Raw genomic sequence first — 18,055 nt, forward strand, 5'->3', positions numbered from 1 at the left:
GCACTCCCTCCAAGGCCAAAATATCTTTGCGCAGGTGCGGCGCCCAAAACTGCACACAGTACTCCAGCTGCGGCCTCACCAATGCCCTATACAGCTGCAGCAAGACCTCCCTACTTTTATATTCAATCCCCTTCGCTATGAAGGCCAGCATCCCATTCGCCTTCCTGACCGCCTGCTGCACCTGCAAGCTGGGTTTTTGCGACTCATGCACAAGGACCCTGAGGTCCCTCTGCACCGTCGCCTGCTGCAGTTTTTCGCCCCGTAAGTAATAGTCCTTCCTACCATTCTTCCTACCAAAGTGGACCACCTCACACTTGCCAACATTAAATTCCATTTGCCATTTCCTGGCCCATTCGCCCAGCCTATCTAGATCCTTTTGCAGACTCTCCACACCCTCCGCACAATTTGCCGTTCCCCCAATCTTGGTGTCATCCGCAAATTTCGACACCCTACACTTGGTTCCCTCCTCCAGATCATCTATACAAATGGTAAAAAGCTGAGGCTCCAGCACCGACCCCTGGGGCACTCCACTAGTCACCATCCGCCAATCCGAATAGCACCCGTTGACCCCCACTCTCTGCCTCCTATTTGACAACCAATCCTCTATCCACGCTAACACCCTACCCCCAACTCCAAGTCCCCTGACCTTCTGCAATAACCTCTTATGAGGTACTTTGTCAAACGCCTTCTGAAAATCCAGAAAGACCACATCCACCGGCTCTCCTCTATCGACCGCCCTAGACACATCCTCATAGAACTCCAGTAAATTTGTCAGACACGACTTCCCTTTAATGAAACCGTGCTGCGTCTGCTCTATCAAGCAATTCCCTTCAAGATGCCTCGCAATTTCCTCCTTAATGACGGATTCTAACACTTTACCTACCACAGACGTTAAACTAACCGGCCTATAATTCCCTGCCTTTTGCCTGGCACCCTTCTTAAACAACGGCGTAACATTAACCGTTTTCCAATCTTCCGGCACTTCCCCGGAATCCAGCGATGGCTGGAAAATAACCACCAATGCATCCACTATAACCTCCGCCATTTCTTTCAGAACCCTCGGATGCATTCCATCCGGTCCTGGGGACTTGTCCACAATCAGCCCCTCCAGTCTGTCGAGCACCGCCTCTCTAGTAACAGTAATGTCATTAAGACCCTCCAGTCCTACCACCTTTCCATCGCTAACACCCGGCAAATTATTCACATCCTCCTCCGTGAAGACAGAAACAAAAAAGTTATTCAATACCTTAGCCATATCCCCATCCCCTACCACTAGGTCCCCCTTCTCATCCTCTAAAGGACCAACGTTCACCCTAGCCAGCCTCTTCCTTTTTATATATTTATAAAAACTCTTGCTATCCTTTTTTATATTAAGCGCTAGCCCAGCTTCATAGTTTCTCCTACCCTCCTTTATCAACTTCTTTGTCAATCTTTGTTGACATTTAAACCTCTCCCAATCCTCTTCTCGCCCACTACTCTTAGCTACTCTAAATTCCTCCGCTTTTAATTTAACACTTTCCTTCACCTCCTTCCTTATCCACGGCTTATTACCTCTCCTCCTACAGTCCTTTTTGACCATTGGAATAAATTTCTGCTGAGCACCAAGAAAGATCTCCTTAAAGATCCTCCACTGCTCCTCAGCAGACCCTCCCTCCAATGCACTCCCCCAGTCCACATTCGCCAATTCTTCTCTCATCCTACCGTACTCCCCTCTATTCAAACAAAGGACGCGTGTCCAGGAACCCACTTTCTCCTCCTCCATCTGCACCAGAAACTCCTCCATACAATGATCACTCTCTCCAAGAGGATCCTTCACCGCAAGGTCCCTAATTCTACCCGCCTCATTACATAGCACCAGATCCAAGATAGCTCGCTCCCTCGTCGGCTCCAACACACACTGTTCAAGGAAATTATCCCGGCAGCATTCCAAGAACTCCTCCTCGAGCCCACCGTTTCCAACATGGGTCGACCAATCAATACGCAGATTGAAATCCCCCATAACTACGGCCGTCCCATTCCTGCACGCCGCACTTATTTGCGCGTTAACAGCCCGCCCCACCTCCAGATCATTATTCGGGGGCCTATAGACGACACCCACCAGCGTCTTCCTCCCTTTGCTGTTCCTAATCTCCACCCACCACAATTCCACGTTCTGCTCCTTGGCTCCAATATCATCCCTTGCTACCACCTTGATGCTATCCTTAATCAGCAGAGCTACGCCGCCCCCCCCCCCCCCCCCCCTCTTTCCTCCTGCCTATCCTTCCTAAACACTTGATACCCTTGGACATTCAGCTCCCAGTCCCTGTCACCTTGCAGCCACGTCTCTGTAATGGCCACCAGATCGTATCCATTTGTGTCGATCTGCGCCACCAGCTCATCCACTTTATTCCGAATGCTTCGTGCATTCAGATACAGCGCTTTCATCCCAGCCTTCACCTGGACCCTATTTGCCATAATGCCACCAACCATACTCACGCCCCCTACTCCCTCTATTATTGGGACATCCACGGCCTCTTCCCTTACCTGTACCCTCTCCTTAACTTTAGACCTCGTAAGGTCACCTACCCTCGCACCCTTCCTTTTTCCCCCCCCCCCCCCCAATAAGTTTAAAGCCCTGTCTACAGTCCTCTTTACTCGATTCGCCAGGACTCTGGTCCCAGCACAGTTCAGACCAACCCCATCCTGCCCAAACAGGTCCCACCTACCCCAATACTGGTGCCAATGCCCCATAAATTCAAACCCATTCCTCCCACACCAATCTCTGAGCCACCCATTCACTTCCTTAATCCTGTCAACCCTACGCCCGTCTGCACACTGTTCAGCTCTGTGTTGAGTTCCCATATTAGTATGTTTGTCTGATGAAACTCTAAAACATGTCTCACTGAAAAGACTTGGCATTCTCTGCCATAATTGAGGTGTGTGATTTTTTTTCTAAGTCATTCTGATTCATTCAGTCCATTGTTGAGTTCCAGCTGAACCTAAAATTTTCAGATTGCAATCTGTTTTACGCATTTGCATGCAGTTCATTTCTTTGAGGATGGAATTTCTATTTAGGACAAAGTGCATAGGTACAGAAGTCGGCCATTCAGCCCCTTGTTCATGTTCCATCATTCTCTTAAAGTCATGAGTGATCTGTATCAACTCCATTTTACTCACTTTTGCTCTATATCTCTTGACATTCATACCTTTAAAAGCTAGCAATCATCAAATTTCTTAAATTCTGACTTCTCAGCATCCACAACGTCTTGGGCTGCTCTGTAATATTACCTGTACATTTTGCATTTGCGGTTCCTTGAAAAACCAAGGATTATTGGGGATCTAAGTTGGCAGCCATATGTCTGCTCAGCGTATGAATATTGTCATGCTCCGTCAATAATAATGAGTCAAGAAAGAGCTTTGCCAATATTTTGGAACTTTAGCCTAACACCGTACTATTTCTGCCATTGGCTGCAAAAAGAATAGAACAGGCTAAGTCTTTAATGTGCTGTGCTCAATTCCTATACATCAGTGGAAACAGTGATGACATTGTGAAGCACATTGAGGGGTCAGGAGCTGGCAGCAGGTATCAATGTGTCTGCGTTAAGAGCATAGTGATCATTTTGCCCTTCAGGCAATGCAATTAGGTTAGATGATGCAGAATTATTGCTTCATTTGCCAAGTCTGTCATACTGGATATAAAAATTTTCTCTAGATAATTTAATATGTGTAGCTAGTCCAGCTCACTCTGAACATGTGGGCATTTTCTAAGTCTTGACCAAGCACTGGCCCAAAACCAATGGGACACAGGAATGAAAATTAATTAGCGCAGTGTTCTGCATTGCCCGTAATGGACATGAGACAGATCCCAGCCTGTTGCAGGATTTTTAACAGAGGGATCCTGTAGCTTGGGGAACTACTGACAAGATTCACTTGGTGGTTCAACTTATTACCTGTGCAGTAATTGAAACAGAGTAGGCTGAATTTTGTTTGAGGGATGGATAGGGCAGGTTTTATACAAGACATATAAAAGTGGTGTGAAGCTCAGGGAAAGCCTTGCAGTCTTTATTCATTTGAGTTTAGGATCCAGTCCCATCCTGGAAAATAATGCAGCAGGTGGTTAAATTCCAGATGATATTTGAGATTTTACTTCAGTTCTGAGTGGAGATTCACTGAATATCGATCAAAAAGAATGAGTCAAAGCTGTCATATTCAGTGCTTGTGATTGTACAGTGGCATCAATTTGCTGTTCTCCAGTGAGGCATTTCTGAAAGAATTCTAATGCTCCTGGCAAACGCTAACCCAGGAATGAGTGTTGGTCTTCCCAGGTGTATTATGGTCTGTAAAGCTCACTGGTACCAGAAGAGCCTACCAAGTTGTTGCTTCATAGAAGAAATAGCTGCAGGATTGACCATTCAATACGCTGGTGTTTATGTAATTTGCAAAAGAGAATTCTGTCGGATCTAAAGCTGGCCTTTTGCACTGTTTGACAATCTATTTAGTGACAAAATTCACAAATTTCCTGTAGCTTAAAATTGATCAATGCAATAATGTTTTGTGCCCCTCAGGGTGATGTTTTTAGGTGGTAATAGGAATTTGACAAGTCCTTCTATCTCAAGTTGTTGGAATTTCTGCAGCCACCTTGTTGTGATACATTTCATAAGTTCTCATTTTCATTTGGTCACAAAATCCTACTTTAGAAATATAGGAGCAGAAAATCTGTTTTGTGTGTGCCACCATTCATTGTTGATCTGTATTTGAACTCACTTGCATGCCTTGGTTCCATTTCTTTTCACACCTTTCTCTGGCAAAAATCTATCCAGCTCAGATTTAAAAGTAATTGAGCTGGTATCTAGTGTGGAAGTGTTCCATACTTCTACCCTTTCGCATGAAATGTTTCCTACCTTCTCTCCTGAATGACCAGACTTTGATTTTATAATCCCATTTGCAAATCCCCCATTTTGTGAAAAATATTTCTTTTCCTGTTTAAAAATTCTAAAAAACCTCAATCAAATCATCCCTTAACCATTTATGTTCGGATCACCCTTCAACTAAATAACACAAAATGCACTGAATTGAAATGTGACGGTTTAACTTTCAATAACTTCCCTTGTGTCTTTGGCAGAAAAGATTTGCAACATTGCCCTCTGGTATTCCATTTTGTTTAAATTTGGTCTTTGTAAATTATAGCAGGGGCAATGTACAACCAAGAGAGTTCCCTGTTAAATCACATGGAGGTGGAGGGTCAGAAGTTTTAAGTAAAGTTTAAGAAAATAATTTTCCAACCTGACACCTTGAAACTAAAGTTTGACTATTTGATTGTGAATATGTTTATATGAAATTTTAGGAAATGGATCCTACAAAGCCAAACAGCCCTTCAATATTTCACACCTTTTCCGCAGAATGGGTGGCATTGCCCTAAAGCCACCATATACTCATTGTTCAGTTGCTGCCTGCTCCCATAAGTGTTTTTGCTCCCCAGTTAAAAAATATATATATATATTTTGTTTTATCATTGTTATTTAACCTTATTGTACATGACAATAAAAATGCTTCTGATTATCTTTCATTGTGGTATTTGGGTATACCCTCCACCTCCAGATAGTCATTCTCTAGCAGTGTTCCACTTGAAATGACTATAATTGATAAGGATGTTCATTATTGCTGTCCAATCATAACTAATAGTTTTTCCAAAGTTGAAATTTGAAGAATTTGGAAGATTTCCCTGACACTGACAAACTCAGTTACCTGACAGAAGCTAGCACCAATTAGTATTGGATGTGCTAGGGGATCAATGTCATGGTAGGAAGGAGAAAAGCTGCTGGGCCACCTACCCTGTTACTGCTCCCCTCAAACTCCCCAGTTCAATTTTGGTTTTAACTACCATCCAACTTCCTCTGTTAGCTCAAGAATGACCTCCTGAACAAGATACTTAACTGCTTCAGCTGTTTAGGGCCTGTTTAATCAGGTATCTACAAAAGAACTCAGTTTTACAACCACGTCTCCTTCCTCAGCAACTGTTTAAGGCTTCCGTGTGCTTTTGCATGGATTCCAGCTACTACTTTTTGGATTCAACCACAATGACATGTCTCATTGACAATCTCAAACTACTGTTGTCATAGATTCACTCTCAATGCCATGTGCCATCACATGCATGCTCTTGACCTCTAACTCACTATCTCAAACTTTTTTTGGTTGATAGTTTCAACTCGCCCTTCACCCCATTTTCCACTTTAACAAAAAGCTTTTTAATCTTCCTTTCAGATGTGAACGATCACAAACTGAGTGTCAAATGTCTTTTGAGCCTTTCTTCACTTCCTCTGACTGCATCTTTTCTGCAAAGCTTCTTTCTATAGCAATCGCATCTTGAATGAATTTTAAGTTTGGCACAGCGCTGAGCTCACTCTTTACCTCCAGCCCACAGGAGTATTCTGTTCAGCTTACCCTCTTACCTCACTCCAGTATTCCCTCCCTGGACTTCTCTCAATGACCTCTTACACTCAAAATAGAAGGAAAAGATCACAGAGCAGATTGTTTTAATTACACTTCCTGAATGTGCATTTAAACATCATTGCCAGAAAAGGAGGTGGCCATCTGTTTTGTTTCCTTTCCGCCGTGTGTTTTGTTTACTGTTTGTGAGGGGGTCAGGGGCTGCAAGAGTCTGTATTGATGGTCACGGGGCACAAGGGTCAGTATTGGTCGGTGTGAGGGTTGGTATTAATGGTCCGGGGGCTGGGGCGGAGGGGGTCGTGGGTGTGATTGTTACTTTCTGACTCCTTTCCCAATCTCGTTCTGCATCAAAGCAATGACCTGCTCCTTATCCCCAGCCCAGCAGAATTGTCCTGTGCCCCAAAGCAAAGTGGTTTCTCATCAAGAAATCCCTGAGTGAGAGAATGTTACTGCTCCACTGCTTTCATTAATCTGCTCTAGCACAATGTACTGATCCTTCTCACAAAGCAGGAAACTGCCAGAACATGAACATGGAAAGTAGCTGCTGTAAAAGATTAAACCCAGGACAAGGCATTGCATTATAATTGTCTTTATTCACACAGGTTTTTAGCACTAAATGCTACATTGTCATCAAAAGCGGAAGGAAGTCAGTTCAGAGTCTTGTGTCCCGCCTTTTATTCTTCATGCTGAAATATGGAAAACCCGGTTAGTAAACAAAAATATAAGCAGTCAAAAAATTGTGACCTGGGCCTTAACACAGGAGGGTGACCTGGCATGATTGCAGCTAAATCAGCAATTTAAGGCTTCCAGTGCACAGATTGAAGATAGAACCATAGAATATTACAGCTCAGAAACAGGCCTTTTGGCCCTTGGCTGTGCCGAACCATTTTTCTGCCTAGTCCCACTGACCTGCACCTGGACCATATCCCTCCACACCCCTCTCATCCATGGACCTAAAGTTGTTTTTAAATGTTAAGTGAGCTCGCATTTACCACTTCATCTGGCAGCTCATTCCACACTCCCACCACTGTGAAGAAGTGCCACCCCCCACCCCCAATATTCATAAGAACATAAGAAATAGGAGCAGGAGTAGGCCATCCAGCCCTTCGAGCCTGCCCCGCCATTCCATAAGATCATGGCTGATCTGTCGCTGCTCAGTTCCACTTTCCCGCCCTCTCCCCATAACCCTTAATCCCCTCTCCTATCAATAACCCATCAACCCGCGTCTTAAAAATATTTAGCGAGGCAGCCTCCACCACTTCAACGGGCAGAGAATTCCAGAGATTCACCACCCTTTGAGTGAAGAAGTTCCTCCTCAACTCTGTTCTAAACCGCCCCCCTTTTATCTTGAGGCTGTGCCCCCTAGTCCTACTGTCTTTTTTGAGCAGGAAGAGTCTTTCCACCTCTATCCTATCCATCCCATTCATCATCTTATACGTCTCAATGAGATCTCCTCTCATTCTTCTAAACTCTAACGAGTACAAGCCCAGTTTATTCAGCCTCTCCTCATAGCTCAACCCCCTCAACTCCGGTATCAACCTAGTAAACCTCCTCTGCACTCCCTCCAAGGCCAAAATATCTTTGCGCAGGTGCGGCGCCCAAAAATGCACACAGTACTCCAGCTGCGGCCTCACCAATGCCCTATACAGCCGCAGCAAGACCTCCCTACTTTTATATTCAATCCCCCTCGCTATGAAGGCCAGCATCCCATTCGCCTTCCTGACCACCTGCTGCACCTGCAAGCTGGGTTTTTGCGACTCATGCACAAGGACCCCGAGGTCCCTCTGCACTGTCGCCTGCTGCAGTTTTTCGCCTCGTAAGTAATAGTCCTTCCTACCATTTTTCCTACCAAAGTGGACCACCTCACACTTGCCAACATTAAATTCCATTTGCCATTTCCTGGCCCATTCGCCCAGCCTATCTAGATCCTTCTGCAGACTCTCCACACCCTCCGCACAATTTGCCGTTCCCCCAATCTTGGTGTTATCAGCAAATTTCGACACTCTCTACACTCGGTTCCCTCCTCCAGATCATCTATATAAATGGTAAAAAGCTGAGGCCCCAGCACCGACCCCTGGGGCACTCCACTAGTCACCATCCGCCAATCCGAATAGCACCCGTTGACCCCCACTCTCTGCCTCCTATTTGACAACCAATCCTCTATCCACGCTAACACCCTACCCCCAACTCCATGTCCCTCGACCTTCTGCAATAACCTCTTGTGAGGCACTTTGTCAAACGCCTTCTGAAAATCTAGAAAGACCACATCCACCGGCTCTCCTCTATCCACCGCCCTAGACACATCCTCATAGAACTCCAGTAAATTTGTCAGACACGACTTGAACTTGAACTTCTCCCCTTTCACCCTTAACCCATGTCCTCTAGTTTTTTTCTCCTAGCCTCAGTGGAAAAAGCCTGCTTGCATTCACTCTTATGTATACCCATCATAATTTTATACACCTCTATCAAATATCCCCTCATTTTTCTACACTCTAGGCAGTAAAGTCCTGCTCTATTCAAACTTTCTCTAACTCAGTTTCTCAAGTCCTGGCAACATCCTTGTAAACCTTCTCTGCACTCTTTCAACCTTATTAATATCCTTCCTGTAACTAAGTGACCAAAACTGCACATAATACTCTAAATTTGGCCTCAGCAATGTCTTACACAACCCCATCATAACATTCCAATTCTTATACTCAATACTTTGATTTATAAAGGCCAATGTACCAAAAGCACTCTATGACCCTATCTACCTGTGACACTAGTTTTAGGGAATTATGTATCTGTATTCCCAGATCCCTCTGTTCTACTACATTCTTCAGTGTCTTACCATTTACCTTGTATGTTCTACCTTGGTTTGTCCTTCCAAAGTGCAATACCTCGCACTTGTCTGCATTAAAGTCCATCTGCCATTTTTCAGTCCACTTTTCTAGCTGGTCCAAATCCCTCTGCAAGCTTCGAAAACCTTCCTTGCTGTCCACTACATGTCCAATCTTTGTATCATCAGCAAATTTGCTGATCCAATCTACCACATTATCATCCAGATCATTGATATAGATGACAACCAACAATGGACCCAGCACTGATCCCTGCCGCACACCACTAGTCACAGGCCTGCACTCAGAAGCAATCCTCCTCTACCACTTGCTGGCTTCTTCCATTTGAGCCAATCTACTCTGATTTGCCTCAAGACAGCAAGCACCTCCTACCCTTTTAATCTGTATAGGTTCCATGACCTCCCTACTTGTTTGCCTTATTCCTGTAGACTCCATGCCAGTTTCCTTAGTAAATACGGATGCAAAATTTAATATCTCCCCCATTTCTTTTGGTTCCATACAAAGCTGACCACTCTGATCTTCAAGAGGACCAATTTTATCCCTTACTATCCTTTTGCTCTTAATATACCTGTGGAAGCTCTTTGGATTATCCTTCATTTTGACTGCCAAAGCAATCTCAATTCATCTTTTAGCCCTCCTGATTTCCTCCTTAAGTAGTTTCTTGCACTTTTTATATTCCTCAAGCATCTTATTTGTTCCCAGTTGCCTATGTATGTCATACATCTCTCTTTATCAGAGTTGCAATATCCCTTGAGAACCAAGGTTCCTTATTCACTTTGCCTTTAATCCTGACAGGAATATACAAACTCTGCACTCTCAAAATCTCTCTTTGAAGGCCCCTCACTTTTCATTTACATCCTTGCCAGAGAATAGCCTGCCCCAATCCAGGCTTTTTGGATCCTTTCTCATTTCTTCAAATTTGGCCTTTTTCCAGTTTGAACCTCAACCTGAGGTCCAGATCTGTCTTTATCCGTGATCCAGTTGAACCTAATGAAGATATGATCACTGGAACCAAAGTGTTCCCTACATACACTTCTGTCACTTGTCCTAACTCATTTCCTAATAGGAGACCTAATATTGCATTCTCTAGTTGGTACCTCTATATATTGATTTAGAAAATTTTCCTGAACACATTTTACAAACTCCACCCCATCTAGACCTTAACAGTATGGGAGTCCCAATCTATATGTGGAAAATTAAAATCGTCTAATCACAACTTTGTTTCTGGCAGTTGTCTGCTATCTCTCTGCAGATTTGCTCCTTCAAATCTTGCTGACTATTGGTAGTCTATAATACCCCATTAATGTGGTCATACCTTTCCTGTTTCTCAGCTCCACCCATATGGCCTCAGTAGACAAGCCCTCTAATCTGCAACATTTTCTCCGACTAGCAATGTCACCCACCACCGCACCCCGCCCCCCCCCAAACACACACAATCCCTCTGCCTCTATCATGTCTGAAACATTGGAACCCTGGAACATTGAGCTGCCAGTCCTGCCCCTCCATGTGTCAATCTACACCCTTAACTCATCTGCCATTCCCACAATATTCCTGGCATTGAAATAGACACCTCAGAAGATTATTACCACCACACACAACTCTTCTATTTGTGATTTTGCAAGAACTATTAACATCATTATTTTCACCCCTGCTCCACTATTTGCTCTGGCACTCTGGTTCCCATCCCCCTGCAAATCTAGTTTAAACCCTCCCCAATAACACTAGCAAACCTCCCTGCAAGTATATTGGTCCCCTTGTAGTTCAAATGTAACCTGTCTCTTGTGCAGGTCCCAATGATCTAGAAATCTGAAACCCTGCCCCCTACACTAGTTCCTCAGCTGTGTGCTCATCTGCCTGAGCATCCTATTCTTACCCTCACTGGAATGTGGCATAAGTAGCAATCTGGAGATCCTTGATTAAGGATTTTGCTACGGTGGTTTGTAGGATGAAAGGGAATGTCTTCTAAAAAGAGGCCGAGCAGTTTGGGCCTTTACTCAGAGTTTAGAAGCATGAGAGGTGATATTGAAATAGCCAAGATCCTGAGGAGGCTGAACTGGGGCTGGTGAAAGGATGGTTTCCCTAATGGGGGAATCTTGAAGTTGGATGGACACCATTTTTGAATGAGGTCTCTTATTTATGAGTGAGATGAGGAGGAATTTCTTTGAGGGCAGTTTAGTCTTTGGAATTCTATTGGACATTGAGCAGTGGAGGCTGGGTCATTGAATATATTTAAGGTGGAGTTAGTGTTTTTTATTGACCACAATTCGGTTACGTTCACCTTAGTGATGGAAAGGGATAGGCATGAACCTCGGGCCAGTAGTTTTAGCTGGGGGAAGGGTAATTATGAGGCCATTAGGAGAGAATTAGGAAGCATAGGTTGGACTAGGAGATTACAGGGACTGGGAACGTCCGAAATGTGGAGTTTTTTCAAGGAGCAGCTACTGCGAGTCTGTGATAGGTATGTCCCTGTCAGGCAAGGAGGAATTGGTAGGGCTAGGGAACCGTGGTGCACTAAAAAAGTTGATTCGTTGGTTAAAAAGAAAAAGGAGGCTTATGTTCGGATGAGACTTGAGGGCTCGGGTAGTGCACTAGAAAACTTTAGATTGGCTAGGAGGGAGTTGAAGAGTGAGTTAAGAAGGGCTAAAAGAGGACATGAGAAGACTTTGGCTGATAGGATTAAGGAGAATCCTAAGGCGTTCCATAGGTATGTCAAGAACAGAAGGTTGGTTAGGGCAAGATTAGGGCCAGTTATAGACAGTAGAGGGAAGTTATGTGTGGAACCGGAAGAGATTGGAGAGGCATTGAACCAATATTTCTCTTCGGTGTTCACGCAGGGGGACAAGAATGTAGCTGAGGAGGACACTGGGTTGCAGGGGAGTAGAATAGACAGTATTACAGTTGATAAGGAGGATGTGCTGGATATTCTTGAGGGTTTGAAAATAGATAAGTCCCCTGGTCCGGATGGGATTTACCCTAGGATTCTCTGGGAGGCAAGAGAAGTGATTGCAGAGCCTCTGGCTCTGATCTTCAGGTCGTCGTTGGCCTCTGGTATAGTACCGGAAGATTGGAGGTTAGCGAATGTTGTCCTATTGTTTAAGAAGGGGAACAGAGACTTCCCCGGGAATTATAGACCGGTGAGTCTCACTTCTGTTGTGGGCAAGGTTTTAGAAAAAAATTATTAGGGATAGGATTTATAGTTATTTGGAGAGTAATGAATCGATTGGAGATAGTCAGCATGGTTTTGTAGCGGGTAGGTCGTGCCTTACTAACCTTTATTGAGTTTTTTGAGAAAGTGACCAAAGAGGTGGATGGAGGTAAGGCAGTTGACGTATATATGGATTTTAGTAAGGCGTTTGATAAGGTTCACCATGGTACGCTTCTGCAGAAAATGCAGATGTATGGGATTGAGGGTAATCTAGGAAATTGGATCAGGAATTGGCTAGCAGATAGGAGACAGAGGGTGGTGGTTGATGGTAAATATTCGTCATGGAGTTCGGTTACGAGTGGTGTGCCTCAGGGATCTGTTTTGGGGCCACTGCTGTTTGTAATTTTTATTAATGATCTGGATGAGGGTATAGTTGAGTGGATTAGTAAATTTGCTGATGACACCAAAGTCGGAGGTGTGGTAGATTGTGAGGAAGGGTGTCATAGTTTGCAGGAAGACTTGGACAGGTTGCAGAGCTGGGCCCAGAGGTGGCGGATGGAGTTTAATGCGGAGAAGTGTGAGGTAATTCACTTTGGTAGGAATAACAGATGTGTTGAGTATAGGGCTAACGGGAGGACTTTGAATAGTGTGGATGAACAGAGGGATCTAAGTGTATGTGTACATAGATCCCTGAAAGTTGGGAATCAAGTAGATAGGGTTGTTAAGAAGGCATACGGTGTCTTGGCGTTTATTGGTAGGGGGATTGAATTTAGGAGTCGCAGCGTCATGTTGCAACTGTACACAACTCTGGTGCGGCCGCACTTGGAGTACTGTGTGCAGTTCTGGTCCCCACATTACAGGAAGGATGTGGAGGCTTTGGAGAGGGTGCAGAGGAGGTTTACCAGGATGTTGCCTGGTATGGAGGGGAGGTCCTATGAGGAGAGACTGAGGGATTTGGGGTTGTTTTTGCTGGAAAGAAGGCAGCTAAGAGGGGATCTTATTGAAACATATAAGATGATTAGAGGTTTAGATAGGGTGGACAGTGATAGCCTTTTTCCTCGGATGGAGAAAGCTAGCACGAGGGGGCATGGCTTTAAATTAAGGGGGGATAGTTATAGGACGGATGTCAGGGGTAGGTTCTTTACCCAGAGGGTGGTGAGGGATTGGAATGCCCTGCCTGCTGCGGTTGTAAATGCGCCTAGTTTGGGGGCGTTTAAGAGATCCGTGGATAGGTTTATGGACGAAAAGGGATTGGTTTAGGTTAGAGGGTCATTGTTTTTTAACTGGTCGGCGCAACATCGTGGGCCAAAGGGCCTGTTCTGCGCTGTAATGTTCTATGTTCTAAGAGTCAAAGACAATGGAAGGTGAGGAAGTGGGGGTAAAGCCACAGTTAGATCAGCTGTGATTCTTTGGAACGGTGGAACAACTCCATAGGCTAAATGACCTCCTACTTATGATCCTAAATGATGATGAGTAGGTCAGGTGCTGCTAGTATCTTTTGCAGTAAGTAACTACCACCTACCAGGCACAAATCAGGAGTATGATGGAAAACTCTCCACTTGCCTGGATGAGTACAGTTCCAACAAGACTTGAAGCTTGAAACCATCTCACACTAAGCAGCACCTCTTCCACCCCCAACACATTGTGCAGAAGTGCATGTTATGTACAAGATAGCAAGCTGTTGCTGTGTAAGATTTATTTATTAGTGTCACAAGTAAGCTTACATTAACACTGCAATGAAGTTACGGTGAAAATCCTCTCGTCACCACACTCTGGTGCCTGTTCAGGTACACAGAGAATTTAGTATAGCCAATGCACTTCACCAGTATGTCTTTGGGACTAGGAGGAAACTAGAGAAAATCCTCGCAGGTGCGATGTGAACATGCAGACTTCGCACAGCCAGTGGCCCAAGGCTGGAATTGAGCTCAGGTCCGTGGTGCTGTGAGGCAACAGTGCTAACCATTGGGCCACTATGTTGCTGCTAAGGATCCTTTGCCAGCACTGCTTCCTCCTTTTTAAGGCACTAATTAAAAACTTTTTCCTTGACCAAACTTTCTTGGTTATCTACCCTAATCTCATCCTTTTGAGTCAATTTCTGTCTGATTACACTCCAGTGAACCGGTCTGGGCAGCTTTGCTACATTTAGGTGCCAAATATATTGTAATTTTAACCTTATTCCTCCTTATTACCAACCTTCTAACAACTTTATAGAGCTTGGACGATGATGGGTTTGCCAGGAGAATATTAGATAAGGGTTTTAGCAGCAGATGAGCTGAGGTAGGGAACCATAGTCTACATTTCTAGATAATTGCAGTTGTATCATATGACCTAGAAATCTCTGACATACCAGTACGGCGGGCAAATTAATTCTGCTTGAGGTGAAGCAGCCTGGGTTTTTCATACCTTAATATCCCTGCTTTTGCTTCTCAGCTTGTTGACCTGAGATTCAGCAATCTCAGCACGTTCCTCCGCATCATTCAGTTCATGTTGTAATGTCCTGTACTTGGTCAGGTTTGTGCTGGCATTTCCCTCCTGTGACAAAACCACAATGTGTTATTTACTCAATAAATGGGCATCAATGTGCCAAAACTTGCAGACACATTGCTATACTCACAGCTTCTTCAGCCTGTCGCTTATAGCTCTTGACTTTCAGTTGCAGCTTATCAATGAGATCTTGCATACAGATGATGTTCTTCCTGTCCTCCTCACCCTGGGCAGGGAATTAACAAGTTATTACCAGGATGGGAGGACCAATTGTTTACTTTCACTATTCATAATACCATTATGCTAAAGATGCAAAGTCCTTGCCATGGAAAGGTAATGAGCCTTTCACAGTTGTTTTGAGGTAGCAGGAGAGAACGTGGAAGTGGAGGCACTTTTCCTGATAAAGCATGAATAGGATAGTTAGAGAAGAGCAGATGTTTTGAAATGGAGGAGAGACCAAAACCAAGAACCATCAGTTTATGAGGGAAGTGGAGTTCAGATAAAAATGAGATCAGCCATGATGGTACAGAATGGCAGAGCAGGCTCGAGGGGCTGAATTGCCCACTCTTGTTCCTAATTCTTGTGATAAGCTGTCATAAATCTATTAAAGAATTCAGAAGAAATGTCTTTACCCAGACAATATGGAGTTCACTACCACATGCGGTAGTGATCATAGAATCCCTACAGTGCAGAAGGAGGCTATTCAGCCCATCAATTCTGCACCAACCACAATCCCACTTAAGCCCTATCCCTAATACCCCATGCGTCTATCCTGCTAGTCCCCCGACACTAGAGATAATTTAGCACGGCCAATCAACCTAACCCACACATCTTTGCACTGTAGGAGGGAACAAGAGCATCCAGAGGAAGCCCATGCAGACACAGGGAGAACATGCAGATTCCAAACAGACAATTACTCGAAGTTGACCCTGGGACCCTTGTGCTTTGAGGTCGCAATACTAACCACTGTGCCACCATGCTGTCGAAGTGAATAGAATGAATGGATTTAAGGGAATTGAGATAAACGTATGAAATGGTAAGTAATAAAAAGATAAGATGATAGGAAAGGATGCGCTAACCTGGTGATACTTGCAGTTAGTAACAGCTTTTTCTGTCTGAGTTGGGGGTAACAATGAATTTGGGGACAGGATTATGATGCATATGTGTGTGGGGGGAGGGGGGGGGGGGTGGGGGTGCCTGTGTAGGCTCTGCTTTGACCTGATTGGAGCAGTGACTGGGATGGGGAGAGCGGTCAAAGAGACAACCCCAAAGAATTGATGAGGCTGTATGATCCTGGGACCCCCTCCCGCTCCCCATTTCTGGCAGACTGTGGAGCAATTTGGGTTCCTGTTGGAGGAAATGCAGCAACAATTGTGCCAGGAAGGCTGAAGGATTCTGCCCAGGTGGCACTGTTTCCCAAACTCACTCAGTACTGTACCTGATAGGTCTGCTCCTTGATTCGCCGCTCATACTTTCGAAGACCTTTCACCGACTCTGCATTTTTCCTTTGTTCAGTTTCCAACTCAGACTCCAGCTCCCTCACCTGGGAAGCAGAAAAGAAAATCAATCATTGAAATAGGATCTTGCGAAATGTTCATGTTGCAATTTGGGTTTTGCATTTTCCAGAGAATGTACTGAATTAGCTATTACTTTTCATGAAGTCTCACGTTTTAAAGAATAATGATGTAAGTTGGCCCAATGCTATAGGTGATGGTGGAGTATTATATAAAATAAAGTTGCATGGATTGAATCGAGTCTGATTGGGTGAGTATGTTACCTGTTGATTATAAGGTGCATTAATGATCAAAACTGATGTTCTCTCGCTCAGCCCCCAGCTGAGAATTTGAACAAGTTTGGGTCAAAATGTAGATTTTGAAGGAGAGATGTTACATCCTTAACCCAGTCACTGTACACAGAGGTTTACAGCATGGAAACAGAGCCTTCGGTCCAACTTGTCTATGCCGCCTTTTTTTAAAACGCCTCAGCTAACCCCAATTGCCCACATTTGGTCCATATCCCTCTATACCCATCATACCCATGTAACTATCTAAATGTTTTTTAAAAGACAAACTTGTACCTGCCTCTATTACTACCTCTGGCAGCTTGTTCTAGCCATCCTCTGTGTGAAAAAACTGCCCCTCTGGTCACTTTTGTGTCTCTCCCCTTTTATCTTAACCCTCTGCCCTCTAGTTTTAGACTGCCCTACCTTTGGGAGAAGATGGTGACTATCTAGCTGATCTGTGCCCCTCATTATTTTATAGACTTCTAGAAGATCACCCCTCAGCTTCCAGAGAAAAAAGTCCCAGTCTATCCAACCTCTCCTTTTAATTCAAACCATCAAGTCCCGGTAGCATCCCAGTAAATCTTTTCTGCACTCTTCCTATTTTAACAATATCTTTTCTAGAATAGGGTGACCAAAACTGCACACAGTCTTCCAAGTGTGGCCTTACCACTGTTTTGTACAACTTTAACAAGATGTCCTACTCTTGTATTTGATGTACATGTGGACAGAGTGCAGATTGAATCAAACCCATCGTAGGCTGATGGCCTGCTCCTGTTTCTAGTTTCTGTAGAAACCTGTAGAGTTTTAACTCATTGTATTCAAGGCTGAATTTGTGAGGTCATCACTCCATGAAATGGATGTTGAAACTTTCTTCTGGAAAGGTTTCTTTTCAATTTAGTGACAGGGTGAGGGTTAGGTTATTTCCTTCTTTAATACATTCAGTGATTGGGCCTCCACACCTTCCTGTGGTACAGAATTGCACAGGTTCACCACCCTCTGGGTGAAGAGGTTTCTCCTCATCTCAGTTGTATATGGCCCACCCTGTATCCACGCCGAATCCATCCTGTATCCTGAGACAAAGAACAAAAACAGCCTGGGAAACAGGCCCTTCGGCCCAACGAGCCCACGCCACCATCTTAACATTACCAGTCCCCCCCCTCCACCCATGACCCTTATCTATTGTTTATGGCATTCCACACTGAGGGAGACTAATTTCTGGACAATTTATTACCTCCAGTCAGCCTAATAGCACATCTTTGGGGTGTGGGAGGAAACCAGAGTACCCGGAGAAAACCCACGCAAGCACGAGGAGAATGTGCAAACTCCCGCAGACACTGGCCCAAATCCATGTGTCTGCACAGCAAACAGTGACAGTCACTG

The 18,055-nt window shown here is 44.5% G+C and overlaps 1 protein-coding gene across 1 annotated transcript in view; it reads right to left on the bottom strand.

Moving 5' to 3' along the window:
- Nucleotides 1-6,999: 6,999 nt before the first annotated feature.
- Nucleotides 7,000-18,055, bottom strand: part of LOC145353767 (myosin-7-like) — a 119,620-nt gene continuing 108,564 nt past the window's right edge. Inside the window, exons 39-42 of the mRNA XM_080204542.1 lie at nucleotides 16,331-16,435; nucleotides 15,023-15,118; nucleotides 14,812-14,940; nucleotides 7,000-7,112 (exon numbers count right to left, since the gene is read on the bottom strand). Coding sequence (XP_080060668.1) covers nucleotides 7,101-7,112; nucleotides 14,812-14,940; nucleotides 15,023-15,118; nucleotides 16,331-16,435 — 342 coding nt within the window. The 3' untranslated portion in view covers nucleotides 7,000-7,100. The remainder of the gene's footprint in view (nucleotides 7,113-14,811; nucleotides 14,941-15,022; nucleotides 15,119-16,330; nucleotides 16,436-18,055) is intronic.

Source organism: Carcharhinus amblyrhynchos, chromosome 16 (genome assembly GCF_965287045.1).
Source record: "Carcharhinus amblyrhynchos chromosome 16, sCarAmb.v2.hapA, whole genome shotgun sequence".
Lineage (NCBI taxonomy): Eukaryota > Metazoa > Chordata > Chondrichthyes > Carcharhiniformes > Carcharhinidae > Carcharhinus > Carcharhinus amblyrhynchos.